The 17060-nt window shown below is 40.4% G+C and overlaps 1 protein-coding gene across 1 annotated transcript in view; it reads right to left on the bottom strand.

Annotated features, from left to right (window-relative positions):
- The window catches only part of LRP2 (LDL receptor related protein 2), a 342454-nt gene that overhangs the window by 28277 nt on the left and 297117 nt on the right, over positions 1-17060 (bottom strand). Inside the window, exons 68-75 of the mRNA XM_085645360.1 lie at positions 12042-12170; positions 9704-9924; positions 8186-8365; positions 6774-6893; positions 4096-4183; positions 3344-3411; positions 3099-3219; positions 539-674 (exon numbers count right to left, since the gene is read on the bottom strand). Of these exons, the coding sequence (XP_085501486.1) occupies positions 539-674; positions 3099-3219; positions 3344-3411; positions 4096-4183; positions 6774-6893; positions 8186-8365; positions 9704-9924; positions 12042-12170 (1063 nt within the window). The remainder of the gene's footprint in view (positions 1-538; positions 675-3098; positions 3220-3343; positions 3412-4095; positions 4184-6773; positions 6894-8185; positions 8366-9703; positions 9925-12041; positions 12171-17060) is intronic.

The following is a 17060-nucleotide window of genomic DNA, read 5'->3' as shown; positions in this document are numbered from 1 at the left end:
TATATTGCAAAATGATCAAATATGACATTATTTCTGGCTTGAAACATGTTTGAACTGTTAAAACATTTAAATTAGGATATGTCTTGCCAAATGCAATGCAAGAGCCAGACTACCTCTAAACTGATTTTGACTTGATTAATGAATTATTATTTGGGGTACACCGAGGATAACCACCCCCTTCCATGTCATGTCTGATACTATATCTAGTCCTGGAATTTTGTGAGACAGTCTAATGTATTCTGGGAGCTGTAGTCTAGTCTTATTTAGCTTCCGCTGAACAAATTACACTAAAGCACTTGAAAACACTGATTTGTAATTGAAAAGTTTAGAAATGGAAACAGTGTCTGTAATGGCCTGGAGTGACGTGGTCACTCTAGGAATGCAATCTGTGTATGCACACATTATTTGGAGGTATAAACCATGTTACTCTACAAAAGCATTCTAAAAATTTGAGATGTTACTTACATTTTAATATATGCTTTATTCTTCCTAGAGAAACACATAAAAACCAAACATGTATTTGCAGATTGCAACCTACCAGTTGCATTGCTCTGTCTATGGTTGAGTCTGCACCAAAGCCTGACATGCCAACATCCATAGTAATGTCTGTGCCAGATCGGAAGGTAACCCCATTACTGCTGCTGTTCTCTGTCGACTTCACCAAACTGCTTAAACTTAAGAATAAACAATAAATAACTTTAGCAATCATGGTATTGCATAGAGCATTTTCCATATGGGGAACAGAAATACTTGGATGGCATATCAAGTAATGATCTGCAAATTTATCCAAATTCACCTTCTTCAACATCAGAAAGTTGAGGAAACTTGATGAAGTAGCTGAAAGCAGACGACTCACTACTTTCATGCATACTTGCTACAACTCTAAAAAATGGCGAAGAAGACTTTGTGCTCTTTTAGTGTCCGAATGCTGCTGTTTGTTTACTTGAACTCCACTTTTTATGGTCTGGCTTGAAAGCGCAGCTGTCACCAGACAATTATGTGAGAACCACCGGGACAGTGGGCTTTGGCTCCACCCACATGTTGGGAGCCAGGAGTACATGTGTTGATTGGGCAGACGTTGCGTCCTTCCACAAAAACAGTGCTTGCCCTCCAGCAGCTGTGAATATTTATTTGTGCTCACATAATTGTCTGGTGACAGCTGTGCTGTCAAGCTAGACCATAAAAACACTATATGCAAGCATGCAGGCATGACCATACACACATACAAATTACAGATTGTGGTAAAGAAAAACAACCTTGATACCAAACTTGTGCCTAGTTTCTAGAGAAACAACCTCTTCTTTGTGAATATTATGCTTTTGCTATGCAGCAAGCTGCAGACACTTATATAGCTTTTGATGATAAAGCATGAAAACCTGTGGTGCAAATACCACCCGACAGGGCTTTCCCTCATAATTTAGTTGTCATAATGAGCTGTAAGGGAGTTACAACCCATTTACACATTTTAGCTTGATTACCTCCAGCCTTCTGTTTGTGGTAATGCCACACGTTTTTGCATGCTGTGGGCCAATGTTATCACATCAGAGATATAGGTTACTCTGCACATGCTGGTTTTACCATAAATCAAACTATCACTACAAATGGTAAATTGGGAATGTATTCAAATCAACCTTGCAGTGGGTTTCAGTCAGCTTTTGCTCTTTCACATGGACAACTAGCACATATCTGGGGGAACTCTGGAGTGGAAGTCAAGAAAGATTATGAAATATGCAGAGCATTGGGGGAGTGGAGTGAGACTGATACAGTACAATCCTCTCCCACTACCAGAGTAAACTCATATTGTCTCAGGAAATAAAATATCACAAAATACAGGGCTTTTTGGAATTGTGATTTAATACCAAACATGATAGAGCAAAGTGATTCCCTACTCCTGGAAACCTGGGTGTAGTCGGTGAATTTCCCTGACGTTGCCCGATGTATAGTTTTACTTCACCACCAACATTCACTGCATTTGGATGTACATTCCATTTTGGGTGGTACAGTGGGTATAGGTAATTGTACTTCCTTGCTAATGCCTGGGTAGCAGTGGGGTAACACAAGAGCCCCTTGTTGGTCTACCTTTCCTGAGGACTCTGGACGCTGCGAAAAGAGGGACGTGCTGCCCAGCTGAAGGGAAATAAACGCAGGGACACATTCAGGGACTGCACTGCAGTGGGAACATTCCCCCCACAGCACACAGCCCCTTTGTTGCCAGCATTTGTTTTTTAACTTCACCTGCTTTGTGGTTTGCACAGCTGACAGAAACAAATGATTAAGGTTTCAATGTGTAAAACTTAGCAAATGTTCCCATCCAAAAGTAGGAATTAGATCATCAAAAGAAGAACATGGCAGTATCTGCAAGGTATGGCATATGCAGAGAGCACTTTCTCGCCTAATACAACAGAGCACAATAGGATGTGGATAAAGATAAAGTATCCATCTCCTCCTTTGGTCAATAATTCTTGAGCGCATCAGACTTTGGTTTTAGTCCATCAAAAGCACACACAGCTGTGCATGTGCAAACAAAAACTTTACTGTCATATATTCCAGGCGCCTATTGCAGCTCTTTCATGCATTCTTTACTATATCTTAATTTATCATCAGATAGTTGCTGACTTATCCTTAAAAAAATAGGGTAATCATAAGACTAGGTCATATAGCATATCTTGTGTGCAAATTTGTATAATCCTTCGCAAGCAAATTGGTAATTAGCCACCAATTGATTTAAATCACTTCATAGCCGTGAACAACTATTAATACCTAAGCCATTGCGTTGTCTGGAAAATACTGTCAGGCTATGCCTGTCTGGTCCCATTTTGACCCGAACCAATGCACCACACAGGTCCTGAACACTAGATGGGAGACAATATTCAAGCGGGTTCTCATTGACTGAAAAAAGTTAACCCTTCTTCGGTGACTGTTCTGTCCTTCCTCCATACTGTCTGACACAAAGGTACCTTTTTCTAGGTAATATTTTTGAGGTTCTCAAGCTATAAAGCTCACATGACCTTAAAAACAGTCTTCCTCTAAGCAATAACAATAATATGTGGAAAATGTTGATAATTTTCTCCTCAGAGAAGTATACATGTCAGACCTACCTCGGTAACTTGGGTAGTGGTGGTAAAAGAGAGCCAGTTTTTCTGTAGTTGAAGAAAGAGCCAATGGCAAGAGTTGCGATGACTATGATGACAATCACTGTGAGCAACACTGCTACCGCTGCTGTAAGGGAAAACACACAACATAAAAGGTTGAAAGCACTCTAACGTGGGGAATGTGACCACTAACTATGATGCAAGTGTGCTGCACATGACAGTGCTTCTTGTAACATGGTGTCTTGACTTACCTGTTCCAGGAGGGACACCCCGAGAGTATCCGATTTCACAGTAGCTTCCAGAGTAGCCAGGAACACAACTGTAAAGACAAACGCCACAATAACGTGCATACCATGGGGTAAGTCATAACCTTATTTTTTATCTGACAATCTGAACCTTTTACTACTTTTTCTCTGTTATTTTCTGAACACAGCTGCATTAGGATTGACTATCATTCATGGTGGACCAAGGGCTGCCAATCCCTTGATGATTAACTAGTTCTTAGTTCAGCATGCTTCATCCTATTTTACTTGATACATTGGTTGAATACCATCTAGTGCTCCCGTGCAGTTCACAGGTGGCAACATGCCTCTTTCTGCAGAAGAACGGGTAGGAACCTAATGATTAAGCATGCCACCAAGGGGCAACCCTGGTGGGTAAGGGTTTACGTATAAAAAGCTTGACTTGCTTTCCTGGTACAGTATTCCTGTTCAGCCAAGTTGAGAGGGTAAGGCTCTTCAGTTAGAGTATAATTTATGATTTCTGAGGAGGATGAGCCCGCACCTACATTACCTCTTCCTCTTCATATTGATAACAGTATTTTTGCATCACAATATTTTTGTGTCACAATATTTTTTTCTGATATATATGTCTCGATATTTACACCTCGATATTTTGTCCAATACCATGCTCACACAGAACAATACATTGGGAATGGTTTCCACTGCTGGCCGTCAATGCTTACTGGGTCATTTAATGGCAATATCGCAGCTGTCGGACTTACTTGCACTTCGGGAGATCACCATCAATGGAGCACGTTCCTCCATGCATACACCTGCATGCTGGTGGCATTGTAGGGGGAGGTTCGATGGCTGAGGAAATGGGAAGCCATGCACATGTTAAATGGGCCCATTTGGCAAAGCAAGACATGCATTTTGTACTTTTAATGCAAGGAGTGGAAGACCTGAGGCTTTCTGAGTACATGCTAGGGTATATGAAACATTCATGCCTGACCAACAGCAAGCCATTCGTTTACATGATAAATATATAACAGGGACACACCATACCTCGGTTAATGATACAATAACATAAAAATGAGAAAAGCAAAATACATGCAGCCAAGGTCATTCTGTTTGCATCTTGCTGTGAAAGTGCAGGGAGGTGAAAGTGACTTTGCCCGCACCTTCATTTATGGAGTTTTGCCTTCCGTCCCCCTTTTTTATACTTTTGGTACAATTTATCAACTCCCTTCCCCTATTTCTTTGCAATTCATCAGGATAAATGCTATTTTGCATTACATTCTGGAGTACTTCAACATTTTTGCACTGAACATAAAAAAATTGCAGTTACTGTATTCAATAGGGTTTATATGTTTCTTTTAACTTTCAATTGCCCACAGTAAGTAACATATGATAAGATTTGCACTAATTAGATACAAAGAAAATTACTTCTACCCAACTGTGAGCAGTTTAATGAAATATCATACAATTCAACACCTGTTCTTACAATATGTTGAACATTATAAAATACAGAAACAATAAAGGGTATCACCTAAATCTAAATCACTAGGTCTATTCATCAGGACCAGGTCTGTGTGGATTATTATTATGCATTGGAGGCTGCATGGCACACATTTGCAACACTGGAGTCAGCTGAGACATCACTGCTTCTATGGAATGCGTAAAAAATAATTTTACTGGACAATATTTTCAAACTTCATTTGCTCTGCTTTCAGATGTTCTAAGACTAGTATAACTTGTAGAATTGTATATAGTCATCAAATGTTGACTCCGTACTTCCTCCGCCACACCATTGGCCAAGGTTACAATTCATTACATTGGGGCTCATTTCATCCACCCGCCATCGAAGCAGGAGTAATACGGGCGAGAAGGATTTGGTTGCCCCATCCGCCATATTTTGATCAAACCGCAGTGTAGGCGGTCATAAAATGCCTTTTTTGACTGCTTCCTGTGCTGCGGCCCGGAAAAGGGCCACAGCACAAGCTACAGTCGAAAAAAAGGCATTCTTCAAAAATCCTTGCACCGGGTCCCACCAGTATTGTAATGTGCCCCTTTGTTCCCAATGTATTTGTGACCCCTGCAATGTCATTCTAAGATGAAACATAAGGTACGTGTCTGCTGATGCACACTGCAGCACTGAGCAGCTAGAGATACTTTTTATTGTGACTGCGCCTCAAAGCAAAAAAAGCTAAAAGAAATACGGATCATGCTTTCATCACTTATGCTAGAGTGAAAACAGACTCTGCATGCATGTGGGCAATAGTGCCAATTAGGGACGTTCAAGATTTCACTGGTGTAAAAAGCTGTGTATAAACCATTAAAAGAAACGTTTCCAGGTTACAATGAATAATCTAACTATGTTGCTTTCTAAACTTCAGGCATTAACTTAGTTGACAACGGTGTGAAGTATTTAAAATTATATAAGAATTGACATCTGCAACATGTACTACTTTATTAACCTCTTCTGCAGAGTTTTGTGAAGCACTAAATGAAAGAGGGAGAGAACAGGGAAAATTAGGCAATTAATAAAGGTCTGAGTATGAAGACACTAGTTTGTTAGCATTGGACACTGTGTAAGAAGTGGGTTATGAAATGAATGAGAAAGAAGAAAAGGGTGAACAAGTAATGGAAGGAGTGAGAGGGGAAAAGGGTACCTAAGTAAGGGAAGATATGAGAAATGGGAATACTAAGTATTGGAAGAGACAAGGAAAGGTGGGACAAGGATTAGATGAGGTGAGTTAAAAGTGATTTTGGGCTAACCAATGGAAGGTATGTGAGGGAAGAGAAAGGTGTAAAGGTGCAGGAAGTGAAGGGAACAGTAAGGAGGGAGAGGAAAGGTAAGGTACAGAACATGGGGTAAAAAATGGAAACATCTGGAGAAGAAAAGGCCAAGGGATGCGTTAGAAGGACTAGGAGAAAGAAACCCTATAAAATATACAACAAAGGATTCTAGCAGACACCGCATCACAAAGTGAGAAAAGCTTCAAGGCATCCGTATGGATAATTCTCTGCGTGGAATTCTGAGGAACAGTTTTAAGAAGTACGGCCTAAATTTCTATGATTTCATCTGACTCAGGAAAAAATGATAAACATAAGTGTTTGGAATCAATGATAAATCAGATACATCAGTCACAAACAAATAAGACTTTTTTTTCCACTCACGCATTTGTGAGTCTTCAATTTTTGCAATCTGCCAAATATTTATATTTGAACTCAATTGGTGTAGGTATTTCTCAGACTGCCATAAGTAATGAGAGAGTGACGTTAGTCATGTATGTGATAAACGCTTATTATGCGAATGTGTGAAATGCCACCTAAAGTATAAAACTGTAACCACCGCTATCAAACAAATCATACTTCCCACCATCACAAGATTCCATGTCTAAATGATACCAAAAATGATAATCCTCATTAGATGTCTGCACTTTGATGGTAGATCTACCTGCGTCGCATTGTGTGTCACTGCCTTCAATAAACCGTGAGCTCTGTGGACAGGAGCACGAGTATCCTCTTGGTCGAAGCAAGCACAGGTGGGAACAGACATCCTTACAGGGGTTGGAAACTGGAAAATAAATCATTCAATCAAATGTCAGTACACAAATACTTCAAAATATTTTGCCTTACACACATTTTTTCATTGCACATTTCAGTTGGCTTGGTTTGGTATTAGTTTCCCCTCGATCTTATTCCACTGAAAGGCTGAGCCTGAAACTGATAGAACAGCATGATCCCTCAAGAGGGCAAGGGAATGACATGGCTACTCATGTTTGGAAATTTATTTTCAGGAGCTTTCTTGCTAATAAAGAGATCATACTTGTTTTGCCTGAAAAATTCAACTTGAATGGTCTTTGGTTTACAAAGTTGGAAGAGGGCTGTTTCTGGCTTTTGAAAACTTTAATTCTGGTTGACTGTACTTGTTCTTATGATTTCACTCCCTGAATCACACAAATTGATTTTATTGAACCTAGTGGACAAACTAATTTGGACTATTTTATATCACTGGATATGGACATCGTCCTCAAAACATAAGAGCAAATTCTAAAAACAAATGGATGCGCTCAAGTGACTATAAATACCCAAAAAGGTTTACCTGGACTCGCAAATGACACATTTTGACTTGCAGAATAAGGAACTCCTGAGTCTTTGCAAGTGGAGATGTTTTATACTATGGCGGATTATACACCAGTTGAATCGATTTTCTATTGACTTCCAGAGCCAGAAACATGGATGCCTAAATTTGGTCTTGCAATTAAACTTTGTTGGTGTGCAATTAAAGTGGGAAAGTGCCCTTGACATTTTCATCTTTTTCAAGGGATGCAGACAAAAGGATTTAAACAAATGAAAACATTTTATCGACGTGGACCATAAAAGGAAAAAAAGGAACAAAATTCACCTCTCGCCAAACTCTCTTTCTGTGAAATTTGTGCAGTACCACATCTGGGCATACATCTGGAAATAGGGAAAACTCATATAGTTCTAAGTAGAGTGCCTGTGGGCTTTGAGAATTTAAAATATGTGGTCATGTTTTCTAATCTTAGATGTAGGCCTACAATTGCCTGTTACTCCCCATTTTAAGTGAATTGTGTCATGGATTTTGCCTACATTTTGCCCGCAGTATTTCAGCTATTTTATTGGTTCTCACTTGTTGTTGTGCTTTTAGTTGCATTGTTTTATGACTGCTACTTCACGCCTTGTTATTTGCTTTTCACAGGACGTTTTTGTTGAGTGTGTTTATTTAAATGTTCAGTTTATAGGTTCATATTTTTAAATCCCTATGCCTCAGAACAATGTTGTAGCTTAAATATTTTCTGTTCTCCTTCAGATTGCATCACATTGTGAATCAAAGGAACTTACTTGAATGGTTGTGTCTGTGTTGATGGTAGACTCGCACTTGCGTGAGCCACGGGTTTACGGTCAGCACTTTGGTTTTTCCTCCATTCCCAAACTTATCCTCTTTCCACACTTCTCCCTTCTCCTTCGTTGTCCAGTAGAGATGGCTTTCAAAGACATCAAGGCTATAAGGATTTCCGAGGTCTTATCAAACACAAAAAAACACGTGAGGCACCAAAATGTAAGTAACTACTAAAAATGCATGATAAAATGCCAACTCTGTTTCCACTTCGCAGCCTGACAGTGATCTACTTTCTGCAAGCACAAACTCATATGTAGCAACAAACATTATCAGTAAAGTCTGCGAAACTTAAAATTAATGAAAACAAACAAGGCTGTTCCAAAGCAAATCATATGTACTTGAGTTTAGTTCCTACATTGCAAATGTCTGTTCAGATGTTATAGTGTACAACCTTTGACCATGTATTCTAGGGTTACATCGGGTGTTTTAATGATGTGTTTTAAGATATAATCACACTTTAAATTGTATGGCACAAAGTCATATGTGCCAAATTTACAAACACGTGTGAGATTGCTATTCACGAGCCTTGCTTTAATGGATGATCTATTCTCCCTTGGGCATAGGAATGACGTATGCCCACATTTAACCCTTGGTGCCTGTGTGCAGAGATGCCCAGATGACACACTGGCAGATTTCTGCAAATGGAATCTGCAAAAGGAAGGAAGTGGTGGCTACCTTGAAACTTGGTGAACTGATCTTTAGACAAATTAAAACTGGAAAAAGTACCAAATTCATTAAAAACAATAACGCGCCAAGCTCCACATGCAGATGGACACAAATAATTGTATAGGTATGCCCTTAGGAAATGTTATTCCTTTGTAACACTCCACACAGAGGGTTATCAAGTGCACCATTGTCCCTAATTCAGGTAAAGAAAGTAGTCCCCGTTATTTTATTGGATAGTAAAAGAGAGACCTAGGAGTTGGTCAGTGGGCCCGCCATAACCCTGCCATTAGTACAACTGCAGAGGCTGCACTAATGGGTATATATAACCATAACGCAGTTGAAATATCGACCTACCATAATATAGCATCCTCACTGTGTACCACTGCATCCTCAAGGTAATTATATAACTACAATTCTTATCTTATCTTGAGCACATGAATGAATGACCTAAGGCAGATGGCAAACCAGAGAAGTAAAGTGGGTGGATTTTCTGAAGACAACAAGAACTTTCAAGACTGCAAATGAAATTCCCTCAGACTCACTTACTATTCTCTGCAAGTGTGCTGCTGCTACACATGAATGTGACAAATGTATGCTCATAACTGAATATATGGCGGACACGTTAGACTCCAAAGAGAGAACACCTGTTGATTTGGAAGTAGGCAGCAGGCTTTGCCAATGTGGATTTGCCTATTTCTGCTGTAATTTGTCTCCTGAAAGTGATGTTTGAATGGTGTCTAAGATGAGAAGCTAAAATCCTATTTAGGATTTCAATTCAGGCCCTGTATCTTTACCTCCAATTAAAACAGTTCTCCTTTCAGTACCATCGTACTTCATGGTTTCGACGATATTTTCTTTAGAGTCACTCCAGTAGATCCTGTCATTGTTTAAATAATCAATTGTAAGGCCCGTCGGCCAGCCGAGGTCTTCTGAGATCAGAGCTCGCCTTTGCTGACCATCCATCCAGGCACATTCAATCTTCGGCTGCCTTCCCCAGTCAGTCCAGTACATGAGCCTGCAATCACAACAGAGAGAAGGATAAGCTTTCAACTTCAAAGTTCAAGATGCGATTCGCACAGTTATACAGCTCACAAGCAAAGACTACTGATAGGTTTGCTAGACTATAAACTGGGCAATTCATCGAATAGGGTATTGGTAAATGAGGAAACATCAATATTATTGGGATGGTCTGAACAATGCCATTGCTTTAAATAGTCCTCATGATTATAACAGGTGGACTTTGGGCAAATGCTTGAACTATGGCAGTGATCCTTCCATAAACTCTGTAGAAGATGTAATGATGACTGCAAGAGAACATAAAATCTTACTGTACCACAGAACTAAAGCTGATGAGGCGAAGCAAAGCCAAAACCAGCCTGTGGTGGCTTTTTTTCCTGGTTGTGGGGGGTGGAGGAGCTGAGTGGACCAGTAATAAGGCAGGACTGTACCTCCTGGAGTGGGACCAAGGCTGATTTGGATATGGTCGCTACATGCCTGTAGTGGCGCAGTGAGCAAATATAACAATGGGGTTGAATGCAGCCCAAAGCGATTACCAGTGACTGAGGTCATTTTATTCTTTCTACCGATCACTGTTTTTATGTTCAGCGACACAGAACAAATGCATTTCACTTTCAATTCTATGAGTTATCTACATTAAGCAGTGCATTGAAGAAGGATAAAATGGAATCTTGTAGGTACTTTCTTCAGGTATTGAACAGCTTTTGATTAATTCTTGCTGAATGACTCCTGAACCCCCATCGGTACCTACTGTTCATCTATGCATGCAGTAGTAGATTTGGCTCAGTTTAGAGAAGAGGCTGCCGCTCTAATCACTCCTTCTTATGACCTATGTTACGGTAGGGGCCTCCATGACCTCCTGTAGATTTTGAAAGTACTTCTACTTCTAAAATGCTAGTCTTTTTACAAGGGTGAAAGTGAACTGCTGGTGTGCTGTACTGCTAACTTTATAAGACTGGGTGGGGAACGGCAGTAATCTTGAATCCCATTGAAAACTGAGGCCCTCGAGAATTCAAGCGCCAGCCAGAGTTGGCATGTTACCGGACCCTCTGTGTTCATGGCAAAATGAGAACAGTATTCTCCTTTTCAAGGCATGAGCAGGTGGGGACAGAGGCGTATCTGCCATTGGTACAGCAGGTGCAGGTGTCCACCGGACTCTGACAATTACAACACTTTTACTACCCCAACAGCAGGTAAATGTTCATTTCCCTTGCATGCATCAGAGTGCATGGCATCCTTGCTACATTACTGGGTGGGGATGGGGTGCTGGGATGTGTTTATTGATTACAGATGTATGCATGCTAACAAGGCTGTCCAGATTAAGCCATGGTTCTGAAACATTTGAAAAAGTCTAGGGCCTGTTTTCAGAGTCCTTAGTTTGTACCTTGAACTCTGTCATTGCATACCACCGAGGGCCTTTGTTAGACCGAAGTCGTGACTGAATGGACCCTCTGAACCTCTGGTTTGGGTGAAAAGATGAGTCTTCACATATGGCATTTAAACAACATCTTTGCAATTTCTCCAAAAGCTACTGAATTGAAAACGTATTTGATATCTAGAGTGTCAGATGGTGGTTTGCAAACTCTTGTTTATCACTAAAACTACAAAGACTGTTGCTACGGGGTAAGCTCACATCTGCTACCTTTATCTGGGGCACGATGATTTTACAGTGGCCTCCCAACTTTGGTTTTAGGTCTGGCTGGACGGTGCACTTCTCAGTGAACCTATCGTTCCCATTTATTTTAAAGTAAAGAGTGGATTTTGACTCGATGCAGAGGACTGTTGCTTTCCCATTTCATGCTATTGACTCTTTGGTGTGTCATTACGCCTCCTAAAGAGTGTTTGTATTGCAATGCGTGAGGGACTATTTTACATCTCAATACTACATGAAATCATCTCATAGATGCATTATATTCTCTAGTTTGTACTTTAAAAAAGCAATTGTTATTTGTTTGTTTTTTCAGAGCAGCAGGATTTTATTTAATGTTTTCGTCAGGACTGAAAATGCAACCCCAGACCCAATTGCTTTGAAGTTGCTTGGTTCAGAACTGTTGTTAGTTGAGTTTTTGCTGCCCTGTCATACATAGCCCACATGCGGATGAGCACAATTCTTACCCAAGTTTAGGATTCACAGCTATCGCCGCCGGCTGGTCCAGTTCAGATGAAACGAGCCATTTCCTGTATCTTCCGTCCAGCAAGGCCACCTCTATTCGGTTTGTCCCTGCATCAGTCCAGTACAGATGCCTGCATTTTGGGGATTAAAATACAAAATTCCATTTAATCTCTCTCCTTCTTTCGGTAAATATGAATAAATATTTCAGCACATAATTTCGTGAAGCCTTTAAACCTTTTCCACCGAATTTCTGCTTTCATGCGGCTATATACTTATCAGAAAATATAGTAACTCATTTATAGTGTCGTTTTTTTCTCAGTTAAAAAATCAACTATACAAAATTACAGAATCCAACCTCATTTATTAAAGATTAAATATTAACGTCAAGTACAGTGGAGTGGTTGTATCTATTTCTCGCTTGTCTTTATCTTTAATTTCAGGATCATAATCTTGCAGTATTAACAATCCAATTGAAACGAGAACTACAATGTGGCCGCAATAGTTATTTTGAATTTGCAATTCAATCCCATTTGTCATTATGCAAAAATTCCTCTAAATTCCGATTTTGTTGGGAACAAAAATCAAGCGTTATTATTCGGGCACTTTTATCTTTCGGAAGACATCAGGGGCATTCAACAAAGTTTCCAGAGAAATCATCTGTATCTGACTTTCAGGATGACCTCTTCTTGCACATGTCCTAGAAATCTGCACCAGGTCCCGCCCAGCCCATGCGCTGGAGACACCTGATCGCTGAAGGCATTGAACACGAATGGGCAGGAAGTTCTGAGGTCATATCAGTTTTCTACAACAACCATTATAAACAACAAGGCATCATCGCTGCCCTGAACATGATTTGTCGAGGGCAATTCAAGGACAAATACAATGGCACGGTTTTGTTTACTGGTGTTCCAGAAGGGTGTAGCAATTAATCAAGGACAATTTAATAATCGAATTTAGTGTCATGAATCATTCAAAGGGGCTTCGGTCTCATTTGAATGCATGGACGTTATTTAGGGGTGACCAGGGGTCGCTGCTGCGACCCCTGGCATGGCCCGTGTGACTCCTGGCACTGCCTTTGCCACCACTAGCATCAGCAGTAGCAAATCAGCGGCAGGAAGAGAAGCAGCTCGTCTTATGGACGTCAGCGGGGGCTTCACCCACCTCATTTTTTGTCTTTTTTTTTATATACTAACAGTGAATAATATTACATTATTTGCTATTAGTTTAATACAAAATGGAGTACAAATAGCTGGAATATGACTTTCCCTGGCAGCTGTGCTAATTAAAAAAAAGGCTTTTAAATGTATGTATGTTGTTATACATGCCTGCAGTTTTGAGTGTGTTTAGTAAGAGAGAGTGTGTGTATGTGTGAATGTGTGTGCTTGTGTAGGCAGTGTGTGTGTGTATGTGTGAATGCTTGTGTATGTACAAGCATATGTATGTATGCGTGAAAGTGAATGTTAAGGGGCATGTTTAGTCACTTTCGCTACCCCTGGCATTTTGGTGAATTGACGTCCATGTTTGTATGTAACTTAACTGAAGTAAATGATTGTTCATCCCTGAAATGGCGTCATACAGACAGTCTGTGCCCTGCTGCTTCCTTGCTTGCTAGCCTAGCGTGTGTTGCTTTTGGCAGGAAAGGAGAATCCTATTTTGACCTGCTGAGTAGTTTAATAATAATAGCATGCAATTCTGCAAAATGAACCCCTGGTACATTAATGGACAGACATATTTGCTTTCACTGGGCTAGCATGGTTAGTCCCTATGTCAGCAAAAAAGAAATGTACATCAAGGAAGAGCGACCGAAATGTATTAACAGCACGTGCAATACAGACAATAACATCACAGTAAGGCATGCTTACTAGACAGAGGTGAAATGCAAGTGTGACAGATAAATAACAGCTCATATAAAGCCAAAAAACATAAATCAAGGAACAATCACACCACCAATGAACATGGGACAGTCCTTCACCTTTGTTACAGTATTTTATAACATACCCCCACATGAATGTGTAGAACATCTCACAAGCAGAGCATTGGATGATTTGGGTATTTATTTTGCAAACATATGCAAAAGACATTAAAATACCATAACCATGTAAAACTAATAAAAAAGAAAGTAAATATGCTGTAGCCCAAGGTTCATCTCCATATGTTCGGGATCGAAGGTCAAGTAGCTGGCTCCAAGAAATCCAGCATGGAACGAGTCAGTCCCATAGATGTGTTCTCAGATGTCGGCCATGCACAGTTTGCGGCTGGCTGTAATGTTTTAAACTCAAAAAGACGACTGAAATTTCCATGTTAACTGAAGTAACTATAACTTGCGTCCTCACCATGCACTGCTTATGCCTTCACCTATTACGTCACTCATGACATGTTCTAGGACATCACTGATAACATTACTCATGAAATTTAAAATTACATCTTTGATGAAAACAATGTGCATGGCTGTGGAGTGAGTTTCATGCTGGTATGAAACCAGCGGGTTTAAAACACGAGGGGAGGTATAGGTTTTAAGGACTTTTAGGCCAATATATTTTTAAAGGAGCTAAAAAATAGCCAAAGTCTCTTAACAGCTCGATGGTGCGTGTGTGTGCGTGTGTGTGTGTCTGTGTCTATGTGTATGTGTGTGTGTGTGTGTGCGTGTGTGTGCGTGTGTATAAATAAATATACATGGCTTAAACAGGAGATGGGGCACAGTTCTGGTAAGTTTCCATAGAAGTTTACTTTATTTTCACAAGCCAAGGTGCATTGTGCTGTACAAAAAGAAAGATAGCTATATATATATATATATATATATATATATAACGCTCCAAAAGTTCCACAACCAGAACAAAGGACCAGCACTCCGGTTAGATTCAATCCCAGTTCGGATTTATTAGTGCATGCAAACAGACGCGTTTCAGCCGTAGCTTTCGTCAGTGTCGGCTCGCGTTCAAAACGGAAATTGATTTTAACTCATTCTGTAAACATGAAAGAGGGACCAGTACTCTCTAACTTGGTCGCCATCTTTGAACATGCAAAATCACAATTCATTCATAGTATACATTCTTTGTAATCAAATTAAACTTATAATTCATTAGATTTCTTAACTTTAAATTGCATGTTGTACAATTGATAACTTATTTCTCAATGAGGCATCTCCTTCCATCATATTAGGTGAAAATAAAGCCCTGTATGGGCATACTCTAAGATTGTATATTCACAATTTCATTAATGCACTTCAAACGAGACATCTCATTACCTCATTGATCGTACTTATACAATTTTTTTACAGTTGTTCCTTAAATTTCTGTTCAGCTCAAGTTTTGGACCACAGTGGAAAAATAGTTTCTCATAAGTGGGTAATTATTAATATATATATATTATTTGTTTAACTAAAAAAACAAAGGTTACAGAGGCGTTACAGTTAGGCTCAGATTTCACTCGTATAAAACCATAGAAATTCAGCAGTTATAGTTACCTGAGCAAACTATAACTTACGCCTCCGCAGTGCACTGCTTATGACCTCACATATTACATCACTATTGACAGGGTCAGTGACATCACTGATGACACCTCAAATGACATCACTGATGACATCATCCACAAAACCACACACACCCCTATACAACCTCTAATTCACCCATCCGCACACCCACACAACCACTCACATACCATAACATCCCTGTAACCTTTGGTGCTCCCGTGAATGACTAAGGTTTTTTTAAATTCTGTTTTCTAACTATACTGTCCCTGTAACTTTTGTTTTTTTAGTGAATTTCTATGGTTTTTCATGTTATTTCCTAACTATAACATCGCTGTAACCTTTGTTTTTTTAAGTGGATTTCTACGGTTTTTATTAATTTTATTTCCTAACTGTCACAAGTAGCTTTTGACAGTGAGTGTGTGAGTGAGTGCATGAGTGTCTCAGTAGGTCTGTGAGTGGATGTGAATGTATCTGAGTGGGTCTGTCAGTGGGTGTGTGAGGGTTTGAGTGGGTCTGGGAGATGCTGCATAAGTGTCTCACTGGGTGTGGGAGTGGGTGTGTGAGTGCCTGAGTGGGCCTGGGAGTGGGTGGATGAGTTTCTAAGTGGATGCATAGGTGTCTGAGTGGGTGTGTGATTGTCTGAGTGGGCCTGTAAGTGGGTTTCAGAGTGTTTGAGTGAGTTTCAGTCAGTGAGTGAGTGCATAAGTGTCTGAGTGCATCTGTAAGCGGGTGCGAGAGTCTCTGAGTAAGTCAGTGAGTGGGTGTGTGAGTCTGTGAGTGGGTCTGTGAGTGAGTACATGACTCTCTGAATGGGTCTGTGAGTGAGTGTATGAGTCTCTTAGTGGGTCTCTGAGGAGGTCTGTGAGTGAGTGTGTGAGTCTCTGAGTGGGTCTGTCAGTGGGTGCATGAGTCTCTGAGTGGGTGAGTGAGTCTCTGAGTGGGTCTGGGAGTGATGGTGTGAGTGTCTAAGTGGATCTGTGAGTGGGTGTGTGAGTGTCTGAGTGGGTCTGTGAGTGGGTGCATGACTCCCTGAGTGGGTCTGTGAGCGAGTGCATGAGTCTATCAGTGGGTCTGTGAATGAGTGCATGAATCTGACTGGATCTGTGAGTGAGTGCGTGAGTCTCTAAGTGGGTCTGTGAGTGGGTGTGTGAATCTGAGTGGGTCAGTGAGAAGGTGTGTGAGTATCTGAGTGGGTCTGTGAGTGGGTGCATGAGTGTCTAAGTTGGCCTTTGAGTGGGTGCATGAGTGTCTGAGGGAGTTTGTGAGTGGGTGAATGAGTCTCTGAGTTGGTTTGTGAGTGGGTGTAAGAGTGTCTCAGTGGGTCTGTGAGTGAGTGTGTAAGTTTCTGAGGGGGTCTGTGAGTGTCTGAGTGCTGTTTTGCCCTCTTCTGCTCTGTTTTGCCTTTTCTGTTTGTTTTTCTGCCCTCTGTTTTGACTTTCCTTCTTGTTTTTTGCCATCTGTTTTGCATTTTCTGCAAATTTTTCTGCCCTTTGTTTTGGCTTTTTCTGCTAATTTTTCTACCCTCTATTTTGCATTCACTGCTCTTTTTTCT

This window comes from Triturus cristatus, chromosome 3_1 (genome assembly GCF_964204655.1).
Source record: "Triturus cristatus chromosome 3_1, aTriCri1.1, whole genome shotgun sequence".
Lineage (NCBI taxonomy): Eukaryota > Metazoa > Chordata > Amphibia > Caudata > Salamandridae > Triturus > Triturus cristatus.
Note: the sequence above shows the minus strand (reverse complement) of the source record. Positions and strands in the feature narration are given on the sequence as shown.